This window comes from Lygodium microphyllum, chromosome 1, assembly GCF_053477565.2.
Source record: "Lygodium microphyllum isolate KBCC chromosome 1, Lygodium_microphyllum_v1.1.10, whole genome shotgun sequence".
NCBI lineage: Eukaryota > Viridiplantae > Streptophyta > Polypodiopsida > Schizaeales > Lygodiaceae > Lygodium > Lygodium microphyllum.
Window position 1 is genome coordinate 93105 of NC_141135.1, and position 26426 is coordinate 119530.

General features: G+C 42.7%; 1 protein-coding gene across 1 annotated transcript; it reads left to right on the forward strand.

The window, feature by feature from the left end:
* Positions 1–1368: 1368 nt before the first annotated feature.
* LOC148040764 (ATP synthase subunit delta', mitochondrial-like) lies at positions 1369–3756 on the forward strand. Its single transcript, XM_087665822.1, has 2 exons — positions 1369–1857; positions 3180–3756. The coding sequence occupies exons 1-2, from the start codon at positions 1582–1584 to the stop codon at positions 3525–3527; spliced, it is 624 nt and encodes a 207-aa protein (XP_087521948.1). The 5' UTR covers positions 1369–1581; the 3' UTR covers positions 3528–3756.
* Positions 3757–26426: the final 22670 nt, after the last annotated feature.

The following is a 26426-nucleotide window of genomic DNA, read 5'->3' on the forward strand; positions in this document are numbered from 1 at the left end:
TTGTTACTCCATAGATATAGGCACAAACAATGTTCAAATCTTCCTCCTTTCTTCTTCTATGAGCATGAATGAATCCTTGAATGGGATGCTGTTCTCCTTTTTATACAGATTTACCCTATTTTACTCAGTCAAGAGTGGCCTTCCATTTTTGTCAATGCATGGGAAGGGAGATACTTACAATTCAAGTGGAGTCTTCTGAAGTTGCTTGTGGTTGCATGGCTTGGGCTTCCCCTTTGTGTGGTGGCTTGGACACCTCTCTTCCTCTTCCATCCATGGCACCTTGTTCTTAGTATGAAGATACCCACAAAATGCGGCGCAAAAAACGGATGCCCCATGTAGTTCAAATGCTCCACATAAGCCATGCTAATGCAAACACAATGCCCCACACTTAGCCAACTTAGCCAACTTAGCCAACTCCATCTTCTTTGTGACTTTGCTTGTGAGTACACTTAAAACTCTTGAATATCATAAGTACACAACCACATCATTGGCTTCTGGAAAATATAATCCAAGGGAACCTATCAAGTCATCTGCTCATGACTATATTTCTCTTGTTTAATGTTCCATGACTTATAGAACTTGTAGCAACTTCATGTAAGCAATGCAAGGAAAATCAATCATCTTGTCAAGGACCCATAATAAATTTATTGTATTTTAAGGTAGAGAGCCCCCCATCTTTATTACACCATGCCATATGCTAGTGGACTTAGGTTTTTAAGACTTATTGCACTAGGCAAGTAACTATGCAACATGTCTACATTGCAAGTGCCTAAGTGATATATATAAAGGATAAAAGTTTTATGTTTAGACTACGAGCAAAGAATCCCATGACACCAGGCAGGATTGGTTAGTACATTTTTGAATTCAAATGGAAAAGGATTAGTTTTATGATTGAGGGTATTGAATGTAGTATTTTTGTGATTCATGTTGCAAATTTTCCTAGGAGGAAGTGCCTTTCTTGTTGACTGATTCTTTGTGTGTGTAGGATGAGGAGCACCAAAGGCAAGTTGCTTTGGAGGACTAGAAGCAGGGCATGAAAAAAACGAGGATGGAAATGTCACATCCATTGTGTTGGTACTCTTCTAGACCACCTAAACCCTTCTATTTGGTGTTGCGCCTTTTTTCCCTAGAAAACAACATTGTGCAAGTTTATGGGCCCCCATTGGAAGCCAAGATAGGCACTCTTTTGGGGGTTGCGACCTTTTCGACTCCCTTAATATAAGTGCATAAGTAAAACCATCGCTCAACGAATTTGCACGTTTTTTTGATAACACATGATAGCATAACGAAGACCCTGCACTTACGCGTGTATTAGCGCCGAGCGCTAGTACAACTTGAGCACGGAGGCCTTTCTAAGCAGGCCAACGGGATAGCATAATGGGCAGGTCGAGTTTCGATAGGCAGAGAGTCGAGAAAGAGAGAGAGAGAACGAGAGAGAACAAAATGTTGAGCCGTGGTTGTGCAAGGGCTGGTGCCCGCCTCCGGGTCGGGATGACATAATGGGCAGGTCGAGTTTCGATAGGCAGAGAGTCTAGAGAGAGAGAGAGAGAGAGAGAGTTTCGCCCTGTGCGAGAGAACAAAATGTTGAGCCGTGGTTGTGCAAGGGCTGGTGCCCGCCTCCTGGCCTCCACCTTCCGACAGCAGGGCCGACGAGGGTTTGCGGAGAAGGCAGCGGAGGTGGCCCCCCCGGTCTCAGATGCCTTCAAGGAAGCCTTCAAGAAGGTCGCTCCCAACTTGCAGTTACCCAAGTTCCCTTCGCAGTTCATGAAACCTCGGCCCCCGGTCCCCGGCACGCTTCCCACCAAGCTCACCGTCAATTTTGTTCTCCCTTACAAGTCAGAGTTGGATGGGAAGGAGGTATGCATTTGTTCTACTTTCAAAAGTTGATGTCTTTCTATGAGAGAGAGAGAGAGAGAGAGAGAGAGAGAGAGAGAGAGAGAGAGAGAGAGAGAGAGAGAGAGAGATGATGATGATGATTACCATGGGAGGGTGTACTTACACTGTACAATTATGCTACCATCTTTTATGAATTTTAAGGCTATGGCTGATGCTGCACTGAATTTGGTACGATCTGTGGAAGTTTACCATGGTGAGTGCTCGTAGGGGTGGTAATGTGGCTAATATATGCCAAGAGTTCTGTTTGTTTTTAAGCCTGGGGGTATTTTGCACAACTTCTTTTGTTTCGATCATAGCTGTTAAAGCTCACACTTCTGTTCTGTCATCATTGTAATGTCAAGTTTCCAAACAATGGTCTCTTTACTTTGTGGCACCGAGAAACTGGCCTTTTTAGCTTATATTGCTTTCTTTTGGGAAATTTTATGGTTATGTTTCATAGCAAGTTTCTTGTGAGGAGATTGTGTCAGTGCCGCTTGCTGGCCCTTGCCAAGTACTTTTTATTCACAGAAGCATGTCAGTGCTAATTTGTTTGGCACATCATTAAAGTTTGAAGGTACCGCATAAGAATCATTGCATTATTGCAACTACTTGAGAACTTTGGGTAGTTCAAGCTTCAGGATGGTTGCTTCATTAGAAAGAGTGGTTAATTACTGTTGGCTCAGAGTCGAGACACTGATAAATTTGGAGCTGATTTTCCTTTTTATGAGAGAAAGTTTATATTGTCACTTCACAGATGAGAGAATACTGCCAACATGGTAAGCCTTGCAGATTTGTATGTAACTTCAATATCATACTCGCTTTGGGAAAGCCATCCTTACATGCTGGCTGATATAGCTTGCTGATGTGTTATGTTAATGTTGGTAAATTGCATAGACTATGTCCTTTGCTGCATATGCTTCATGGCTGAGTAAGAAATGACAAATATGCTATCAAATTCTTTGGGAAATTTTTTTGAATTATTACTTTTACATTGAAGGGCACTTCTTTGTTTTGAAAGGTGGAAGTAACTTTCTAAATGTGTATGATTACATGTTTGGTAAGTTTTTGCATAATTAATGCCTTTCTTTTTGGAATACCATTGGCCACCAGCCAGTTCCATTCCATGAGAATGATGCTTAGCTTTGATAATTTGTTTGTAATAATTCCTGTCATGTCTAAGGAGTTTAAGCACTTTCTGTCAGCCATTTCTGCTATTTCATGTCATTCCAGACTTTTATTAGCTTTTATTTTTTCTTTTTGGCACTTCTCTTTAAAGGTTTACATTTCAATCTTTTTCTAATCAGGTGGATATGGTGATTGTACCGGCAACAACTGGACAGATGGGTATCCTTCCAGGACATGTGCCGACAATTGCAGAGCTCAAGCCAGGAGCTATGTCTGTTCATGAAGGAAGTGAAGTTACTCAGTTCTTTATCAGTGGTGGATTCGCATTTGTTCATGCAAACTCTGTGGCAGATGTTGTGGCTGTAGATGCTTCTCCTCTTGACTGGTTTGATCCAGAAGAGGTGAAAAAAGGCCTTGCAGAGTACACTCAGAAAGTAAATATTGCAACAACAGAGCTGGAGAAAGCTGAAGCGCAAATAGGTCTACAAGTTCATAGTGCCTTGTCCTCTGCACTTGGACTCTCTTAAAAGTTCAGATGGTTGTGCCCCAGCATTTTTTGCTTGCTGCTAGCGACAATTCAGAGATTTTGGTGTCTTGCAAACTGATTGCTTGTTTAGCAACAAGTGTGGTTTTGGGGGCTGTAAAAACTTTTGAACAGCACTTTACAGGTACAATGCAAGGACATCAGTCACCATAAAGCTGGTGTTTGACAATGTGTAGGTCTATTTGACTGAAATAAATATTATATTATCATCTCTTTGGGTTGTCTGGCCACTCAATAATGTACGTAAATGCACATTATGGCCATATTTCAAACTAGCTCTGAATCCAGACACATTTATTTATTTTGTGAGTTGCCATCCTGCTGCAGTAAAGGCCAGCATATTTGGGACACCCAGATATCCAAGCTGCTTGTCTTTATCTTTTGTAGTAGGTAAGATAACAAATGGGCTAGGTGATAGCCCTAACCTTATGTTTTGTTGCAAATGTAGCCTTTTGATGATTTTGGCCGTTCCTAATCAGTGTTTTTGCTGTCCATGTGGCAATTTGGTGCATAGGGAGAGAAGAGGCATACCATGTACACTCCCAAAGACTATCTCATATTGATCACAATTTACATATGTATAGGTGAGACCTAGTCTAGATAGGGTGAGCTATATATAGCTCCAACACAAGGGACTTTTAATCATTTCCTACATAGGAAAAAAAAGGGAATTCCTTATCAATTCCCTAGATAAAAATACACATAAGTAGGGAAAGTAAATAATAGGGAAAAATTGAACAATTTCTAGTTAGAGAAACTAGGCAATCACATAGGGACTAGGGAATTGATAGGGAATTTCCCTTTTTTCTTTCCTATGTACGAAAGTTTTTCTATGTGGGGAAATTTCCCTATGTTTCCCTACAGAGCGAAAATTCCCTACATATGATAGTTTTCCTTTTTAGGAAATTTCATTTTGGAATTTGACCTCAGAAGGACTAGGAATTGCAAAATATAGCCTTGACGGTGGAGCTGATGCCAAGGAGTTCCTAAACAACAAAACAAAGCTTGAGATGACGACACCTAGTGGTGAGGAAGGCTGCATGATGAGGGAGTAGCCAAGAGATTGGTAAACGTAGTATTAGGTGGCCGTCCATGTTTGATGTCGGAGATTCAGCTGAGTCCCCCCCCCCCCCCCCCCTCTGTTGACAGTCCCAACAGCACGAGAGATTTTGTTCAATTCACCACCCAGCCTTGCCTAGAAGGTTGATGGCTTCCTAATCCTGATCCGACTGCCAGCCGGTCAGCTTAAGGTGAGTCATACTATCTTTAAACTCACTTACTCTCTAGGCTCCCCTTGACCCCATTCGGGTGCCCAAGGCCCGCGGACGGTCATCCCTCGCGCTTGTCTCCCCATAAGTTACATTTATTAATGTAACATTTCCTTCCCCTTAAGAATCGGTTTCGTCCTCGAAAATGATACTTGGAAGGTCTAACTGTAAATTGGGAAACCTTTTCCTTAAAGTACTTACTCTCTCCCATGTTGAGCTTTCTTTTGAATAATCTTTTCATTTGACCAGATATTCTTGATAAATAGTGTTCCTTGTTCGTTTATTATGAACAGTTAAAATTCTTTTTGGTTCATGTGGATTAGATTGGTAATCTAATAGCTCCTCAATATTATCATTTAAGATTAGATTATCCATATCACACAACTTCTTTCTTAGCTTACTTACGTGAAAAACTGGATGTGTTTTACTATCAGCAGGTAGTTGGAGCTTGTAAGTCTATTCTACCACCCTTTTAAGTATTGTGAAAGGACCACAATACCTGTGTGACAGCTTTGAACATTGTCCCGTTTTCATGGTTTTAGTTTGTTCAGGCACTTTAAGATAGACCAATTCCCCTTCTTCAAAGGAGATGTCTCTTCGGTGAGGATCTGCATAAGCTCTAGCTCGATTTTGAACTTTCTTAATATTTTATTGAGTAAATTTTAACATATTATTCATATATTTCAAAAAGTCATTGGCTGCTCGAACCTTTTCCTTATGTAGTCCTACTGCATGACGAGCTCTGGGCTGAAACACATACATTAGCATAAATGGACTATATCTAGTGGAAGAGTGCTTGTCACTATCATATGCAAACTCTGCTATCGGTAGATACTCTTCCCAATTAGTTTGCCTTTTACTTACATATGCCTTGAGCATATCTTCAAGGATTTGATTAACCCTTTTAGTTTGCCCATCAATTTGCGGGTGCTCCGCCATACTCATGCTAAGTTTAGTATTCAGCTTCCTAAATACAGCCTGCCAAAATGGACTATCAAATTTTCTATCCCGATCAGGAACTAAATTTTCGGAAGGCCATACAATCGGTATATGTTCTCTATGAACAATCTAGCTAATTCAGGTGTTTTAACATCAGTTGAAGTTGGAATAAACCTAGCCATTTTGGTTAACCTATCCACAATTACCCACACAGAGTCATGCCTCCTCTGTGTTTTGGGTAACGCAACAATAAAGTCCATGGAGATACTCTCCCATTTTCTCGAAGGAATCTCTAATGGGTGGAGAAGTCCTCCCATTTTCAATCTTTCAGCTTTATCAACCTGGTATTTATTACATTTGACCACATAGTCAAGGACATCCTTATTCATTCCAGGCCAATAGAATTGCCTTTTAATAAGACTATAAGTCTTATTAACTCCTGGATGTCCCGCACTAGGGGTATCATGACACTCAAAGAGTATCTGGCGTCTTTTTTCATCTTTCGGGACACATACCCTATCCTTGTAGAGTAAATAACCATTATCAATGGTAAAGTTCTTCCACTTGAATCCCATTTGAGCAACCCCTGATGCTCCATTTCCTTGTTGAACATCCTCAGATATTTCTTCCTCAGTGGAGGCCCTTCCATTTGGATCCCCATTTTCTATTGCTTCCCATATGTTGGAATATGCCGGATCAACCTGGCATTTCCCTTTTAAGGATTCAAGGAAATCGGAAGTGAATTGAGTAAAACTCAATTTATTTATGATGGGCATTTTGTTGAGTGCATCAGCCACTATATTGTACTTTCCCTTTCTATACCTTATCTTGTAGTCGAACTCTTGGAGGAGTTCGGCCCATCTGGCTTTACGCCCTTGTAGATCCGGTTGGTCATTAAGCCACTTAATGCTTTCATGATCCGATAAGATCAAAAGTTTGGCACCGTATAGATAGTGCCTCCATTTCTTCATTGCATGTACTATTGCATACAACTCTCTCTCATAAACAGAATAATTCCATTTTGCACGGTCTAATTTCTTGCTTTCAAAAGCAACTAGTCGGCCTTCTTGTAATAAGATTGCACCTACTACCCTATCACTAGCATTAGCTTCAACCACGAATGGTTTATTGGGATCCACAATTAATAGTACTGGGGCTGTAGCAATAGCTACCTTAAGTTTTTGAAAACTTTCATTTTGGTCTGTTCCCCAATTAAAGCTCTTCCCTTTCCCTTTAAGTTGGTCAGTTATTGAAACAGCTATCTTGGCATAATCTCGAATGAATCTTCGATAAAATCTAGATAAACCTAGGAAGATCTGCAGCTCTTCCAGGTTCCTTGGAGATGGCCATTCAATAATTGCCCTTACTTTTTCTAGATCCATCTTGATTTCCTCTTTCGAGATAATATGCCCCAAATATTTGATCTCTTGTGCAAAGAATTCACATTTAGTTTTCTTCGCATAAAGGGAATGTGTTCTTAACAATTGGAATACTAATCGTAAGTGTTTCAAATGTTCTTCTCTTGATTTACTAAAGATCAAGATATCATCTAAGAAGACTACTACAAAATATCCTAGATAGGGCCGTAACACACTATTCATCAGCTTCATAAAAAGTAGCTGGTGCATTAGTGAGGCCAAAAGGCATCACCAAAAAAGCATAATGCCCATATCTAGTATGAAATGCCGTCTTAGGAACATCTTGGGCCTTAATTCTTACTTGGTGATAGCTTGATCTTAAATCAATCTTTGTGAAGAACTTTGCCCCTTGTAATTGATCAAAAAGATCCTCCATTCTGGGCATAGGAAATTTATTCTTCACCGTTATCTTATTAAGTGCTCTATATCAACACAAAGTTGCATAGAACCATCTTTTTTCTTCACCAATAAAACTGGCGAAGCCCAAGGTGAATTGCTGGGTTGTATAAACCCTTTATCAAGGTAATCCTTGATTTTGTCTTTCGACTTCTTGGTGTTGTGTTTCACTTAGCTTATAAGGTGGTTTAGAAATAGGGTGTGTATCCCTATCTATATCAATTGGGTGATTTACATCACCCCTATCTGGTGGAAGGCCACTTGGTAAGTCAGAAGGAAACACATATTTAAATTCATCCAACAAACTACTTAATTCATTATTTACATTCAACTCACAAACATAAGAAAATTATTGCTTTATATTACAGAAAATAAAAGTGTTTTGTACAGGAAGGGACCATAACATATATACCTCACAAGCTTCCTTCGTTATCAGCTTCTGAACTTCAATGGAACACAACAAAGGGTTATCAGATACTTTATGTTAACCTTGAATCACAAAAGTCTTACCATCCCTTTCAAATTCCAGTGTATTATGATGATAACTACGTTTTAAGGATGGTTCCAGTCCCCATAGCCACTCCCTCCCTAAAGCAATATCGGCTCTTTCCATATTCATAATTTGGAAATCAAGTTTATCTTTATATCCTTGGATCTCAATTTCCAAATTGGATACCATTGTATCCCATATTTTATTATCCTAACCTTGCATCATACGAACAATATATTGATGCTCACTCTTTTGTTGGGGAAGTTTCAATTTTTCAACAAGTGCATAATTTATGAAATTGTGGGTGGCAGAGTCATCAATCATGACTCTAACCCTCTTTCCCACTATCAATCCATGCACTCTAACTAAATCATGTGGCCCAAAAGTAGACTGCCACATAGAAGTTGACATACAACACTTGTGTTGTACATCCTTGTGCAAGACCTCTAAAGATTTATACTTTTCATGCCTCTTTAATTCCAGGGCCTGCATTACATGGATTTGTTTCTCTTTTCCCTTGCCCTTGTCCTTATCCTTTCCTTTATCTTCCCCCTTTTTCCTTTGAGGGAAATTCCAGGTAACATGGTTAGGGGATAGGCAATTGAAACAGAGTCTTTCTTTTTTGGCCTTATCAAAGTCATCTTGACTTAACTTTGGCCTTACATATTGTTTCTTTTCAAAGGGTTGTTTCTTACCTTTAAGGAATGGCATTTTCCTTTTAAATTTGCCTTCCAATTTTGAGGCTTCAAATTCCTTAGTCTTGGGCTCCGTATCAGTGAGACTAGTGAGTGCACCTGGACGCGTATTATCTTCATTGATTAATGCAAATTTAATTGTCTCTTCAAGCATCTTGGGTGAACTCCTTTTCACTTCCCTTTTACAGGACTTATCTAGTCCCTGAATCCTCTTGCCTTTTGAAATTCATCTATTCCTTCCAATTTGAGGATTATCTCACGATACTCCTCGAGATCTGTCAGCAAAGGTATTCCCTTTTGTCTGATATAATCCCAATCTTCCCAATTTATTTCCATTTCATTTTCAGGAAGGAATTCTTTCAAAAAGATCGATTCAAATTGAGCCCAAGTTTTAGGTATTTTATTTGCCTCTTTTAAAGTTCTCCACCATTTATATGCCTTTGGCCCGAAGGTTAGACTGGCCTTCAACGCTTGGAGATGTGGTGGAGTATTCTTAAGTTTGTGCAAATCCTCCCATTTTTGGAGAAAATTAAAGATAGTGTCTTTATTTCTGTCTTTTTCCTCCCTGTGAAACTGAGGGGGTTTAATATCTTTTAACATTGGGTTATCCCTTAGCTTTTGGTGGGGTTCCCTAGGATCTCGCATAGTCACATCTAGATCTTTTGATGAAGATGGAATGTTTGAGGTTTCTACCTTATTTTTATCCCTTTCTAGTAATAAGGCTAATTGAGATTTTATTTCTGTGAGTGCTTGAGTTAGCAACTCCATTTGAACCCTGTTACCGTGTTTCCCGTAGCACAGAGCGAAAAATAGAAAAAAAAAAGGAAATAGCAAAAAAGGCGTAGGATAAAAGTAAAAGGCGCCTTGATCGGTAACTAGTCCCTGAAAAATTTAAATGCTCGGGCATGACTCTCAGAAAGCCTTGGTGTCGCCTCAAGACAACAAAAGAGTAAAAAGGCGCACCATTAAAATGTGGAAGCACCCCCGAAACACAGTTTTGAGCGAGGTAGGGCGCGTTCACATGGAAAAAACCCCAAAAATGAGCCTGAAAATGGACTTGGAAATTAATATGGGAAAAATCGTGCGTCGAAATAGCAGGCGGTAAAAAGAAAAAATGTCTGAAAGAAAGGGATTCACAGGACTGGTGCATCAAAACTCAGTTTGGGAAAAATTCGGATGGGTTCACGTGGAAAAGACACAAAAAATGAATTCGAAAACACTCGAAAAATTTAATAACTAAAAATCTGGCAGTCAAAAGAGGGGAGAGAAAAATGAAAAAGTAGGGGAAAGACTGACAAGACACGGTTGTCAAATCAAACTGGAACTCCGGTGAAAATAGGGTAGGTTCACATGGAAAAATGTGAAAAATAGGCACAAAAAAGGTCCCAAAACTTGAAAAAATTAATAACGGATCAACCGTGCATCGAAATGACACGGCATAAAAAGAAAAAATGTCAGGGAGAAGGGGTAGGACATGCCTGATGCATCAGATCAGGGTTCCGAAGCAATAATGACACGTTGACATGGAATTTTGTTCAATTGACGGGAATTGCTTAAAAAATTAACAACTAGAGAATTGTCTGTCGGAATAGGGGTTGGAAAAAAGGAAAAATAGACGAGGGACAAATAGGATTGTAAGGTTAGATTGAGCCTTTGGTGAACGTAAGATCCATTCGTATGAAAGAAGCGCAAAACCCAGAATAAGGGCAAACGGTCAAGGAACAACCCCTAGGACAGGGTGAAATAGAACGTAAGGGTGGGGAAGGGACCCCATCAGGGTAAAATGAAATCACAACATAGATACATGATTAGAACAGGGTATATGCATAGGGATATGCAACATAGACACGCATGGACGCGTCCCCACACTTAAGGCCTTAATAGAAAGGGTAAACTAAAATTCATGGACTTGGCACCTCACATTAGACCAACCACAAATGTCCCCACACTTAAAACATGACCAATACTGAGAAACAGAAGGTGTAGGATTAGAAAAACTTGGCACATTGCTGAGAAGGAATGTCGACTATCGAGGTTGCGTCTGGAGGCGTCATCGGCTGTCTACAGGAGGTAACAAAGTGGCTTCACAATACACGTCCTTGTCCTTCGTGGCAGGGACCAAGCGGTAGCACCTAGAGAGGTAGCTAGTTGAAGGAATCACAGAAAATTCGTCGATAGCGAGGGATATTACACTCAACTCACGATCACTCAAATGGATTGAAAGAGCAAGCACTCGCCCCATAACTAGTGTCACTCGAGGAAATTAAGATGAAACCCATAGCTTACACCCGGTTTAGGAATCGACAAGGAAATGATGCAAAGATAGTATGCCAGGGTGCACAATTGATGGTGCATCAGTGCGTCCAACCCCTTTGGCATAGGTGTAAGGAAAAAGGCCAGGGAGCCTTGTAGTGCAGTGTATAGAACAGAGTGATGTGTCCTATACTGATGGCAGAAACCCAGCCCGTAGGTGCATAGGAAAATGGAAATGTACCTAACTCCAAAGGTCATAACGTCTCTTAATTCTTACCTCTCGATAATTGATTGAAAAAACACCAATCATACTCAATCCACCCTCTGTCTCACGCTCTGTTGAAAGATACAAAGGAAAGCCATGTCCTGAATCCTGTTGATGTAATCCTCATGGTCGCTTGTGTAGAGGTTGTATGCCTTGTGCGCATTTGATGGTGCAACTGTGCATCCCGCCCTGTGCCGGTATACAGTACAAGAAGGAAGGCCAGGGAGCCTTATAGTGCAGTGCACACGAAACAGATCATGCATTGTGCATTGAGAGGCCCATCCCGTGCGTGCAACACTCCGTTTACACATCTCATCTCTCATTTGATTTAAAGGGAAAGACTGGTCACTCCCCCCATGTTAGCGATCAGTCCCTGGCGGAGCAGTTTGGTCGGACTGTACCAGTCAGCCAGCCACGTGGCAGTTTGGTCGGACTGTACCAGTCGGCCAGCCACGTGGCAATCCAGTCGGACTATACTAGTCGGCGGCATTTAATATAGCCGACCTACCTTTTTGATCGTATTCTTTTTGGCTATTTATAGCCGACGTTCTGCACATTCTTCCATGCTTCTGTTTGCAGATTTCAAGCTAGAGATTCGTACAGACTGCAATGTACTTCGAGGTGGACAACAGGTTGCATCGTTGAGGTGGAGACACGCAGTCCCGCGCACTGCGCCTGTGTATATATCTGCATATCTTTGTATACAGTACGCCTTATACAACAGATCTTCATCTTTCACTGTCTCTTTCTCTCTCTCTCCTCTCTGTGTTCACCCTCTCTCTTAGTCTTGGTCCCACGCTTTCGCATTGTTGCACTCTAACACGGTATCAGAGCAGTGAAGAAGGGCTGACTGAGTAAAGAACCTACCTGAAGAGGAGATTCCATCGCGACACAAGGCTGCGTTTCCAGCGTTTGAGGGCGAGTGAGAGGGCTGTGCATTAGAACAAGGTTGAAGCGAGCGTGGGCGCGTGGGAAAGGAGTCCAGCTGGTGGATTTGCTGTTGTTTGAAGAGGAGGAAGGCTGTGTTTTCAGCTTTTAAGTGCAGGTTTTACTTTTTCATCGCCTCCGATGAGTGGAGAAGGTTCGGGACGCGGAAGAAAGAGCCCTAGCAGGCTGCGTTTTCATAGTCAGAGGGGGCTGCTTTTGCATTTGTGCAGGCATTACAGGTGAAGATGTCTACAGAGATTGACTTGGAGTTCCAGACGATCATGGATCGGAAGGTGCCTGTCTTACCGGCTCTTCCCTCAGATCAAAAGCTCGATGGCGATAATTATCGCATCTGGCGCGTGATGATGTTGGTCATCCTTGAGTCTTATGATTTGACAGAGCTGGTACAGGAGGAGATCAACCGGCCCTCGGTGAGAGATGAGTCCAAACTCTCTTCTGATGCTCGTGCGGAGTTGGCCAAGGCCCAGTCTCACTGGGACAAATTGAATGCTCGGATTTATTTTTTTCTTTTTCTGTATTGTACTACAGTCATGATAGTCCACATCGAGCACTTGACTGTGGCTCGGGAGATATGGCTGGAGCTTGACCAGATGTATAACCGGGTGACCCTTATGAAGAGGGTTTCTTTGGAGGTGCAGATGCGTACCTTGTTTGTGAACAAGTCTTCTTCGTTGCGGGAGCACATCAACAAGCTTAGACAGCTTCAGATTCAGGTTCAGAATGCTGGGAAGCCGATTTCCTCCGAAGACGTGGCGATCACACTCTTGTCCCAGTTGCCGCCACGATTCGGTGCTTTCTACTCCGCCCTTATTGCTTCGGGGTATGAGTCTACTCTTCGGTGGGAAGAGCTGGTTCCTATGGTCTTGGACCAAGAGGAACAACTGAAGGGACAGTATGCTTCCAAGTCGGAAGCTTTGACATGTCAAGCCTCTCAGAAGAAGGGGAAGGACCAAAAGAAGAAGAAGGAGGACAACAAGTCAAAGAAGGACAAGGAAAAAGAATCCACATGCCATATTTGTGGTAAGACTGGCCATTGGAAGAAGGATTGCCCCGGTAAAGACAAGAAGGACACCAACAAGGACTTAAAGGATTATGGAGCAGTGGTTGCACCCTCATCAGCTGGGTTTTTACATCTAGCAGTCATTGAGGACTCTACACTGAAGGTTTCTGATGCTGCGATGACAGCCCCCCAGGCTTGAGAGTGGATCGTTGACAGTGGTGCCTCCCGGCACATGACTCCTTCATCAGTTGGTGTTCCCAATTGCGACCTTCGTGTGGGTAGATTCTCATCGGAGATAGCTCTTCGGTGTCTATTGCAGGACGGGGTGAGATGCAGCTTATTCCAGTTGGACGTGGTGGTACTCATACCTCAGAGGTCTTTCATGTGCCAGGTTTAGGGTATCATCTACTTTCGGTTCATAAGATTTTTTCACTTGGACTTTTGGTGGAGTTTGATAGTGATTCAGTGCAAGTCCTTAATCTTGGGTCAAGGAATGTTCTCTCATCAGGATATGAGGAGAACGACATCTATAAATTGACATCTTCTACCGCTCTCCCTACTCTTCTTCTTACCTCTCAGACACAGTCCGAGCTATGGCATGCTCGGTTTGGTCATCTCAACTATGATTATCTTTAGAGGGTGTCACGTGGACAGCTTGTTCGAGGGTTGCCGGACATAGTGGTGAGCCAGCAGCCATGTGTCTCTTGCATTCGTGGGAAGTAGCATAGGGATGCGATTCCCAACAAAGCTTTGCGGTGGTCTACTTCACCGATGGAGCTTGTTTCTATGGATCTTTGTGGCCCTATGAGGAACGAGTCCTTGAGAGGAAGCTCCTACTTCATGTTGATCGTAGATGACTACAGTAGGTTGACTTGGGCCTACTTCTTGGCATTGAAGTCGAAGGCTTTCTCCCTTTTCAAGGATTGGCTTCTCTTTGAGGAGAACCAATTGGGCCGGCGATTCAAGACCTTGTGCTCCGACAAGGGTGGTGAATTTGTTTCTAATGAGTTTGCTCATTTTTGTGTAGATAAATGCATTCACCAGGAGTTTGCTAACACCAACACTCCTCAAGAAAATAACATTCTTGAATGGAAGAACCGAAGTGTGATGGAGATGGCGCGCACCATGATGGAGCATTCACAGACACCTCAGTTTCTGTGGGCCGAGGCTGTGGCTACTGCAGTTCACATCCTTAACCGATCCCCCACTTCGGCCGTTGATGGGATGACACCTTTTGAGGCTTACTTTGGGACTAAGCTCAATGTTTCTTATTTTAGGGTTTTTGGGTGTGATGCCTATGTTCACATTCCCAAGACTCATCGTGATAAATTTGAAGCGGCTTTCCGAAGATAGGTGTTCGTTGGCTACAGCTCTCAGTCCCAAGGCTATCATTTGTATGATCCTGTAAAGCGGGATGTGTACACCAGTCAAGATGTGCGGTTCGTGGAGGTTCCGGCCATAGCAGCGAGTGAGGAGCATCCGGTTCTTGGAGATCCAGGGGAGAGCTGGGCTCTCAAGATAGTTCCTTTGAAGCCAACACCTTTTGATTCCGATTCTGTTTTTGATACAGAGTCTACTGTTCCACCGGTCACCCCTGAGGAGTTACCACCAGTGGATATCCCAGAGTCTTCAGCTGATGGAGAGCGACGAGGAGAGGTCTGCCTCCTCCTCATTGGGCCCGTGACACACTCTGAGATTCAAGGATCGAGGGGGTCCCTGAGGAGTGGGGACCGCAGGATGGTCCGCGGTGGTCACTGAGGCACCATGCACAGTCTACGGAGCTTGTTTGCTCTAACTATTGTTTGATGACCCATGTTATGCAGGATCGAGAGCCCACCTCCGTGAAGGAGGCTTTATAGTCGCACCATGGAAGAAAGCTATGGAAGCCGAGTTGGAGGCTATTGAGAGAAATGGCACTTGGTTCCTCATGCCTCGCCCCTCTCATAAGAAGGTGATTGACGTCAAATGGGTCTTCAAGACCAAGTACCTTAGTGATGGTTCTTTGGATAAGCACAAGGCTCGCCTTGTTGCTAAAGGTTTTGCACAACGCCCCGGGATTGACTGTCATGATACTTTTTCCCCCACTGCTCATATGGCGACTATTCGAGCTATTCTTGCCTTTGCTGGCCATAGGAGATGGCCTGTCTACCAGTTGGATGTGAAGTCGGCCTTTCTCAATGGTGATTTGAAGGAGGAGATCTATGTAGAGCAGTCTCTTGGCTTTGGATCTTCCGATAGGCAAGTCTACAGGTTAAAGAAGGCCTTGTATGGCCTCAAGCAGGCTCCGCGTGCATGGAACGAGAAGATTGACTCGTTCCTTCAGCCACAATTGGGATATCGGTGTTCCAAGGCCGATCCGCAGCTTTATGTACACACTTCCGAGGCTGGTTGTGTGCTTTTTGTGTTGTATGTTGATGATTTGATTGTCACAGGTGATCATGCTTAGAAGGTCAAAGAGATTAAGGCAGCTTTACATCAGATGTTTGAGATGACCGAACTCCACTTTTTCTTGGGCCATGAGATTTATCAGTCTCAGAGGGGGATTTTCATTTCTCAGCAGAGATATGTATAGGAGCTCTTGGTTTCTTTTGCGATGGAGGATTGTCGGACCATTTCTACTACTATGGATCCGAACTGGAAGGCCACTTCACATTCAGATTCTTCCTTGGCGGATGCTTCCCGCTACCGTCAGTTGATTGGATTATTAATTTGGCTCCTCAACACTTGTATTGATATTTGTTTTGCTGTAGCTCTCTTGGCGGGGTTCATGAGTGACTCTCAAACGGTGCATTGGCAGGCTACCCAGAGGATACTTCGGTATTTGAGGGGACCTCTAACTTAGGGATTCATTATCCAATAGGCACAAGTGGTTCAGATCTTGTACTTGGAGGTTGGAGTGACTCGGATTTGGTTGGTGATATGGACCACATGCGGTCTATTACAAGCTACTGTTTTACCTTGGGTGTAGGTGTTATCTCATGGAGTAGCAAGACGTAGCCCACGGTAGCCCTTTTGTCTACTGAGGCAGAGTATTGGGCCATGTCTTCCACCACATGTGAGGCTGTGTGGCTTTGGAGATTGTTGGAGGAGCTTGGCTGCCCCCAGACTCATCCTACTTTTCTGCGATGTGACAATGAGAGTTGCATTGCCTTGGCACAGAATCCTGTTTTCCATGCTCGGACGAAGCACATAGAGATTCAGTACCACTTCATCAAGGAGAAGCTTTTGGATGAGATCATAGCTGTGGAGTATTGCAAGACGGAGGACAATCTTGCAGATTTGTTTACGAAGGCGCTTCCCCAGGCTCTACTTCGGAGACATGCCCGATTCCTCGGGATTTTTCCTCGTCCAAGCTCTGAGAGGGGGTGTTAGCGATCAATTCTCCCTGGCAGAGCAGTCTGGTCGAACTGTACCAGTCAGCCAGCCACATGGCAGTCTGGTCGGGGACTGTACCAGTCGGCCAGCCACGTGGTAGTTCAGTCGGATTGTACCAATCGGCTACATTTAATGCAACCGACCTGCCTTTTTGGTCGCATTCTTTTTGGCTATTTATAGCTGACATTCTACACATTCTTCCACACTTTTGTCTGTAGATTTCAGGCTGTAGATTCGTACAGACTGCAGCGTACTTCGAGGTGGACAGCAGGTTGCATCGTCGAGGTGGAGACACGCAGTCCCGCGCATTGCGCCCGTGTATATATCTACATATCTTTGTATACAACACACCTTATACAACAGATCTTTATCTTCCACTGTCTCTTTCTCTCTTTTCTCTCTGTGTTCACTCTCTCTCTCTCAGTCTTGGTCCCAGACTTTCGCATCACTGCACTCTGACACCCCACCCTCTGTCTCACTCTTTGATAGATGGATACAGAGGGCAGCCCTTACTCACATCCCCATGCTGTTAGGATGAAAGCTCACATCACTCACGGAGTTGGTGATGAAGATCATGCCGGCTGTTGTTGTTATAAGGATCTTGAGGACGAGGCGTACCCAGGGAGGTAGCCTACAAATCTCATACTTCAATGATTTGTAAGAAGAGTCGTCTCTTAAGAAGGGCAGACAGATTGATATTGTAGAGACAGCGCACCAAGGGAGGTGGCTTCAAATTGCTTGCTGAAAAAGTTATGCTAGTGAGTTAACTCTCCTGAATTGCGGGGAATTACCACCTTTTCCACAGTCAGCTTCTCGTCCAAGGGTGTTTCCACCTTTTCTTGGAACAAGGCCTGCTATGACATGGAATTTCTTCCTTTTCTCCCATAACAGTTTTGTTGTTTTGTTGTTTTTGTTGTTTTTTTCTTTTTCTTTTTCTTTTTTTTCTTTTGTGTTTTTTTTTTCATTAAGAAAGAGAATGGTAGAAATATCATATGACAGGACCATCCTCGCCACCGTTGTTGTCGGGTTGAGATGTTTCTGCGAGGGGGTAGCAGAACGAGATCGCCTCATGAGGAGAATCATAATGGCTATCAGAAGCATGGCAAGAAGGATAGTGCGACACCCAAAAGGGAGAGGGCAGGTTGACTGTGATTGTCAAGATCCCCAGGGAGGGAAATACTTTTTCAGGTGATAGCCATTGATGAGGAAAGGATCATCAAAGGCATCAATGGTCTGCACCTGAATAGAACCGTTAGGATTGACAGCAAGTACCTTGTACGGGCCCATCCACCGTTGTTGGAGCTTGCCAGGAAACTTGCCAAATCTCGAAACATAGGCTAGAACAAGATCACATTCTTTGAACTCCTTGTGCTTGATGAAACTGTCATGATAGGCCTTGCGTCGTGCTTGAGTGGTTTCCATGCACTGTAAGGCCATCCGCTGTATCTCGTCTAAGCATTTCAAGTGCAAGAGATGGTGTTGCAGTGACTCATTATCTCCCAAGTGTTTTTTAACTACCACTCGCAAAGATGGCAATTCCAGCTCAACAGGAAAGACAACTTATGTACCATACACTAGCTGGAAAGGGGTTTGTTGTCCTGTAGCTGCCTTATGGGAGGTTCTGTACGCCCAGAGGGCCTCTGTAAGTGGATCGTCCCAGTTGCGACGATGTGCGGCAATCGTTCTTGTCAGGATCGAGCAAAGGATGCGATTAGTGACTTCAACTTGGCCATTGGCTCTAGGATAATAGGGAGTGGACTTGCGATGGCGGATCTTGTACAGTTCCGTCAGCTCCTCCATGATTTTGTTAAGGAAATGAGTACCTCTGTCACTTATCAACTCAAGGGAACTGCCAAAACGGGTGATAATATTCTTGTACATAAACAGGGCGACATTGTTACCATCATTCCGCTTTAGGGCTTTAGCTTCACACCACTTTGTGACATAATTTGTATATACTAGGATGTATCTGTTCTGCTTCCGTTTGGTGGGTGGATCAATGGGACCCACAAAATCAATCCCCCACTTCTCGAATGGCTTTAGGAGAAGAATGGGTTGCAGTGGTATGGCACTTGTTTTGGTGGGTTTTTCCATTCATTGACAAGCATCACATCTCTTGCAGTAGTCATATGCGTTCTTGTGGAGGGTCGGCCCACCAGTATCTTGCTAACAGAGCCTTCCTGGCTGTCGCTTCTCCTGCGAAGTGTCCACCAAAGGGTTTGTCATGACATGCTTTCAATACTATGCCGATTTCATCTCCTGCAACACATCTTCGCAGCACTTTATCTTTGCCTTTCTTATACAGGGCACCGCTGAGCAAGGTGTAGGGGGCTGATTCTAAAAGAAGCTTCTTCTTCTCATGACTTGAGATGCTAGGAAGACACTGTTGAGTTGCTAGGAGATTGGCTATGTCTGCATACCAGGGAGTAACTGTTTCAACTAGAAACAAGGAAGCATCAGGAAGGTCTGGATCATCCTGTTCCTCTTCTTCTATTTGAGGGATCCGTGATAGATGATCGACTAAGACATGAAAACGACCAGGCTTAGTGACTATTTCAAAGTCGAACTCTTGGAATAGGAGCAACCATCTCATCAATCGTCCTTTAACATCTGCTTTGTTCACCAAGAATGACACGGCTTCATGATCCACGTAGAACTTGAAATGTGTTGACAATAAATAGTGTCGAAACTTCTCCAGTGCAAATATTATTGCCAAGCACTCAAGCTCTGTCACTGTGTAGTTCCGTTTCCTATCAGTGACCTTTTGGCTTGCATAGTATATTGGTTGATCTAATTTAGAGGGGCCCTTTTGACATAGGATAGCACCTAGCCCTTCAACTGATGCATCTGTGTGCACATGGAACTCCTTCGTCCAATCAGGAGGTTGTAAAATATGTGCTTGGATAAGGCACTATTTTAGGATATTAAAGGCCTCTTCACAGTCATTAGTCCAAAGGAAATCATCTTCTTTCCTTAGGAGCTTGTGCAGAGGGGCTGCCTTGGTTGCAAAATGTGCAATAAATCTCCTGTAGTAGCCCACATGGCCAAGAAATCCTCTTAATTGCTTGAGATTTGTTGATGCTGTTAAGGCAGCAATCTTTTCAATCTTTGCTGGGTCTGTTGCAATCCCTTATGTAGAGACAATATGGCCCAACAGAACTCCTGAGAAGACGCCAAAGACACATTTGTCGGGGTTGAGAGAAATCCCATACTCTCGGCATCTGTCAAAACATTGCTCTAGGTGTCCCTAGTGCTCACGGATCAAGCTATAGACATAAAAGTCATCAAGATACACCTGACTGAAATCATGCAGATGATTCTAGAAGGTAGCCATCATTACTTGTTGGAAGGTGGCATGAGCATTACAGAGCCCAAATGGTATCACTCTATAGGCATAGGTCCCCCATTCCGTGGTGAAGGTTGTTTTAGATTGGTCATCTTCTGCGATTTGGACTTGGTTATATCCACTGAATCCATCCAAGAGGGAATAAAGCTCATGACCTACCATTGTGTCCAACAGTTGGTCTGTAAATGGAATAGGGAAATGATCATTCTTCATCTTTGAATTGAGCTTCTGAAAGTTGACACATATTTGGAGTTTCTCGTTCTTCTTGGGTACAACCACAATGGGCGAAACCCATTCACTGTTAGCCATGTGATAAATGAACTCTGCTCCAAGAAGTTTCAATAATTCGGCCTTCACCAGAGTAGAGTAATTAGGATTCATCCGTCTTTGTCTTTGCCATACATGTTTGGCATCGAGCTCTAGGTCAATGTGATGCTGACATACTGTGGGATCAATCCCCTTTAGGTCTTTGTACGACCAAGCAAAAACGTCTAAGTTCTCATTTAGTAGGTCTAGCAGGACCACTAGTTCTTTTTCTGGAAGATTGAGACTCACTTTCAAGTGACGTTCAGTACCGTCAGTATCCAAGAACGTTACTTGTCTTTCACCTTCCACTTTGCAGATAAATGTCCCACGAATTGCTTCTAGATAGAGGTTTGACTCTTTCAAGAGAGTAGTATCCTCGTCTGATGTTTCACTCGAACCAGTGTTCTCCTTCTGTACAGATGACTCATTTATCTGTTTAGGTTGCTGGAAGGGGATTAGAGCTTTGTTTGCTTCCGTGTGAGTAGTGATTTCTTCCAGACTCAAGGATTCATCTTTCGAGGATGCGTCTAGGAATGTCATATAACACGGACATACTAGAGGCCGGGGCTCGGAGAGCTTTGGCTTCTGTTAGCAGGGGGCATTATCATCATCTTTTCTTTGGACTGAACAGTCAAGGTGACTGAAGCCACTGGTGAACTTAATTTTTATGTCTTTAATCCATTGCTTATACAGATTTTGCATACTTTGTGGTCCATTGATCAACCCAAATGGAACCATGGTCATTCCATCCAGTATCTTGAGATCTTTGGCCTCTGAGGCCTCTGTAGGGACATCAATAAGATTATTCTCTATCAGAGGGAATTCTTCATCTACACTTTCATAACCTGCTTCATTTTCTTTCTCATCATTTTCATCCTCTTCCTTTGGAGGCTCTGTCTCTGCTTCTGTAGTGGCTCTGTAGGAGAAGAACAGATCTTCTACCTCTACATCTGCTTCTGCTCTTGTTAGAGCTTTTGACTCTGCTTCTAGCTTTGGCTTTGACTCTGGCTTTGTATTTGTTACTATCTTTGTAACTGTCTCTGTATCTGCTCTGTCTTTGCTCTATAGCCGCTCTGTATCTGCTCTGTAGCCGCTCTGTATCTGCTCTGCCTCTGTATTGTCTCAGCTATGTAACTATATTGTCTCTGTACTGTCTCTGTTCTGTCTATGCGACTATCATATAATAGGGAGAACAATACATCCATGCTTCTATTTCACTGTCAGAGGTGATTTCAAAAGTTAATTCTAGTTGAGGCAAGAGGTATTCTCCCATGGATAAGGATTTTACATCCCGTGACAGTTGGTTTATAGTGCCCACTGTTAGGGACTGTGCCTTTGTTTTCTTAGGAAAGATTTGCTTAAAAACCTCTTCATCTCCTGATGTACCATCTATTACCTCATTAGAGGAGTCAATTATGACTTCAATGGATGTGGATCCATTGTCTTTTTGCGATCCATACAGCTTTAACACCGCTTTGTTGGGTCCTCTGCCTAGGGTTAGGGTTCCTGTGAACCAATCCTCCTCGCTCTTGCTTCAAAAAGCCAAGGTCTTTCCAATAGCAGAGAGTACGAGGTCCCATAAGAATTTGGTTCAACCACTAGATATGTCAACCAATAGTCTCTTCCTGCAAGGGTTGGTTTTACGTATGGGAGGATGTCCAACGGTTTGACTCTACTTTGGTCTGCCAATCTGATAAGCCACTGTGTAGGTTGAATTCCTTGCAACCTTAAGTCCTTCATTGTGACATCCATCATTATGTTTACTGATGAGCCTCCATCAATCAATTCATATGAAATAAAGAATCCTTCTATCTATACACTAATCTCTGGGGTTCCAGGATCTAGGAAGGCATTAGCCACATCTACTTCCTTTACAGGCCCCGGGGCCTTATTGGTCTTGGTCGTTATTGAAGGAGTGATCCTTAGTCCACGCCTTCTTGTCAAGATGCTTTTGAATATCTTTCGGTAGCTAGGAGACAGTATCAGCAACTGTCGGAATGTTAAGTTTGGTTTAAAAGTATCTAGGTCTTTGACCAAGTCATAATCTTTGATATGATCCACAGGCTTTTTCAGCCTGTTGGGGAAGGGGGCTACACCCATTTTCATATTTCCTTTTTCTTCTAGTAATTGCAACATCGGCACTTCTTTTGTTTCTTGAGTGCTTCTGTCTCATCTATCTCCTGGACCTCTGGTCTTGTCTGTGGGACTGTCTCTGTAACTCTCTGTGGCACTGTAGTGCTTTGATAGCACTGTTCTGTTCTGTACTGCTTTGTCCCTTTGTAGGTAGGTTGAACTTCACAGTCTTGGTAGGAGAGTTATTTTCATTCTAAACCACTGATTCCTTCTTCTTGGTGCACGTAACAATGGCAACTTCCAACTCGACCAAATTGGAAGCAGGCTCTTGTACCTTCTGTTGGCTATCAGTGCCATTGGCCTTTACAGGGGCTGGATTGGGACAATCATTTGCAGTGTGGCCTTCACCTTTGCACCCACTGCATAAGGGATTGTAATTTACAGATCGTCTAGGGTTTGAATAATTTGAGGAGATATGCTCCTTTTCTCCACACCTATAACATTCCACCTCTGATATCTGACCACCGCCAGATTGTCGTCCTTTGTAACTTTGAGAGGGAAACCTCCTTGGACCAAAATTAGGACCAAATTCCATCGGCTTTGGTCCAATATCTTGTGTTGTCATTTTGGATTCTAGCAAGTTGAATCTTGCATTTTCATCATTCTGTCTTCGTTCATGCATCTCTTTCAAAGAGCAAATATCCTCTGTATGGTTCTTCCGTAAACAGTAGGAACAGAGGGCTCCAAGAATGGTTGGTTTTTGAGTACATTCAGTGGCTAAATTTCCCGCTTGATGACACTTTCTGTACCATGTATTAGAGCGCATCACATCTCTTCTAGCTCCCACCGGAGTGGATATATTGGTGGTATTCACCTTCAACGTCTGTAGCTGCTCTGTAATCACATCCAGAAGCTCTTTCTTGATACTTGCAACTGAATTGGATAAGTAGTCCTTCAGATTTTCACCTCCTGAAGTGCTTGTTGTAGGATTTTGGGAAGCGTTTGTGATTAATGCATAAACTGGTTGGGTAGATCCAGAGGGTCCTCTATTCTAAATCTAATTCAGAGCTCCTCTTGAGACTTGGGATTGTTGATTCTAGTTGGTAGGATTCCACTGTTATTGAGTCACCATTGGAAGAACTATTTGAGGCTACTGTTGCTGTGGTTGAGAACCATCATTTGAGGCGCTGTTGTCTACGGTGACCACACTAGATTAGGCGCATTATACTGCGGCACTGTTTGTATCTGGGGATAGGGGTAGGAAACTGTCCCTGGGACTACATTTGGTGGGTATACCATTCCAGGAATGGGAGGAGGTAAAACTCCTCTTCCTAGAGTCATTGACAGTCTTGCTTCAACTTCTTCATATAGTCTTGCACCTTCCACTGCAGCTTGCAGATTGACTGGTCTTCTCAATTCCACGAATTTGCGAACTTCTGGTTGTAGGCCCCTGAGAAACGCTCCTTTTTGGATTCCTTCATCCAAATGATGGTTAGTCCATCTCTTCAAGATGATTCCATTCGCGAGACATAAGCTTCTACTCTTTCTCTAGAGAATTGACTTAGGTTCATGAACTCCTCTCGTATCCGCTCTTCAAAACCTTCACGCCTGAATTTAGTGAGGAAGGTCAACTTCAGGTCGTCCCATGTGCCAAAAGTTCCTACTGCTTGTTTCTCATACCACTGAAACGCCACGCCCTTGAAAGTGGGGGGAAAGATTGCTAACCAATGCTCAGGGGTTCTGGCATTGTTAGCCACACATGCTACCATAAACTCTGCTACATGCAGATTATGGTCTTCATTGTACTCTCCCTTAAAGACTGGCAATGGGACTACATTTGCTGGCATGTCATCAATATTTCTAGGATGAATCTGACTAGGAAGGGGACCTTGAGTCGCCATGGGGACTTCTGTAAAGAGTGTTTTTAGGGCGTCAAAGGAGGCTTCTGCTTCAAGCTCGTTCTCAGCTTTGATTTTTGCCTTCTCTCTTCTCACATACCTCTGGACTCGTTCCAATGCTTGCCTCTTTATTGCGTCATTCATCAGGGGGTTGGCTCAAATCAGTTGGTTTGGACTCAACAGGATAGTATCAGAGGAGACTTTAGACTCTAAGGGATTCTCTAGCCAACATCTCTTCTACTTCCTTCTTTTCAACATCTCTGAAATCAGATTTCAAACCACTACAGAGGGGAAGATATTCTGTTCTAAAAGTATCAAAACTCATTCTTCTTAGGATAATTGTTGCGTCATTATAATAATGCCAGCTTCTGAGGGTTTCAACAGTGTATGTTGTGAAAAACACTCTGTCTACCAACTTCCAGTCGGTTGCTAATTGGACATACAGAAGATTATCAGTGCACCAAGCATTCCACGTATCTTGCTGTTGAGCATCCACGAACAAATCTCAACTCTTTTCCTTATTGTTTTTGTGAACCTCTACAGACCAAGACTCCTGAAGCTTCTTCACGATCTCCCACTTGATAATGTTTGAAAACTTCTCAATGAATGCCAAAACTTCCATGGATGGTCATTCTCTCTGTTTCTGCTCTTCAGTTTGTTTTCAAACAGTTTGCCACCAAGATGCAAGTTTCTGCTGCTTCAACAAGAAGAGGAAACAGTCCACCACATAGAGCATGCATCATGATGGTGATATGGTTCTGCCATTGTGGGATGAACTTCTTGTGAAAAGTGACTTTGATTATGAGAAATTCCAACTCTTTAGTGGAAGAAGAAACTTTACAAAGATCCATTGAATTCTCCTCCTCTTGGCAATGCCATTTCCTTCATTTTCAGCCTCTTCTTGTACTTGTTGATGGGAAACAGCTGCGCACAAAAAACATGGAGCCCCAAGAGGAACACCAAGGAAAAATGAATTCTCTTGTAAGAAAATCTATCTTGTAACATCAACAAGCTATTATTTCATTCTTTTGATAATCAAAACAAAGAAAACAACAATTCTTCACGCAACATCATAGTAAATATCTCCCACAGATTTGATAGAATCAATCATAATCTTCAAAATCTTCATGGAATCTCTAAAAAAAAAACACCATATTTTGCATGAAAATCAATCACATATTATTCATCTTTAATGTCTTCATAGTTCTCTCTATCAATCTCTCATATACAGTTACAATGTTTTGATAGAATTGACTATCTCTTGCTCTCTCTCTCTCTCCCTCTATCAATAATACATCATATCCTCACTAAAATACTCTCATAATAACCTTCAATAATCCTTCTTAGGTCGTGGATGCACCTCCCAAGAGGTATGTCTGATATAAAGAGTCACCAGAGCCACTATAGTGTCTTTTCACAGCTCACTACTGTCACTGTCACTTAGTCTTCTCTTCAGTCTTTAGCAGCTGCTTCTTCCACTTGTTTTAGCTCTTTTGAACTTAGATTCATCCTTTACAAAGGTTTAAAAACTTTCCCAAAGTCACATATACATTCTACAGAATACTTACAGAAGGTCTACAGAACAGTTACAGTATAGTACCAGAACAGCTACAATACAGTTGAGACAGAGCAGAGACAGAGGCTCTATAGAAGGTCTACAGAAGGTCATCAGAACCTCATAACTCATACTCAAACCATTCCAAACTATCAAAAACTATTCAATAAGCTTTCAAAAGATCTCAATCTTTATCAATCATCAATCCATGCTTCATACAGAAGACAATCAGAACAAAACAGAAGCTATACAGAACCAATCAGAAGCTCAACAGAACATCACAGAACCTTATATCTTCACTGAGAATCATCATGAACTTTCAAAACATAATCAATATCATCCAAAAAACTCTCAAATACTTCCATTAAAAACCATACAGCACTCTAGATCCATCAAAAATCAATCATTCAGACCTCAAAAATAATAAAAATCAGTCAAAAATTCAGTCTTTTTCCACTCTCAACAGGTATTAAATAACCACTCTTACTCGATGGAGTGGAATGTAGATTTGGTGGTTGGGAAAGCTAGTGCACATGAAAATGGGTAGGGGAAACCTATGTAGCGCATTGCGGCGATCTCTAGGAGCAACAGCCATGTGTCTCATGTATTCGTGGGAAGCAACATAGAGATGTGATTCCCAACAAAGCTTTGAAGCGA

Coding starts and splice junctions, on each gene's coding strand:
- LOC148040764 (XM_087665822.1), top strand. CDS start 1,582: ATGTTGAGCCGTGGTTGTGCAAGGGCTGGTGCCCGCCTCCTGGCCTCC. Junction 1,858..3,179: donor CAGAGTTGGATGGGAAGGAG/GTATGCATTTGT, acceptor TTTTCTAATCAG/GTGGATATGGTGATTGTACC.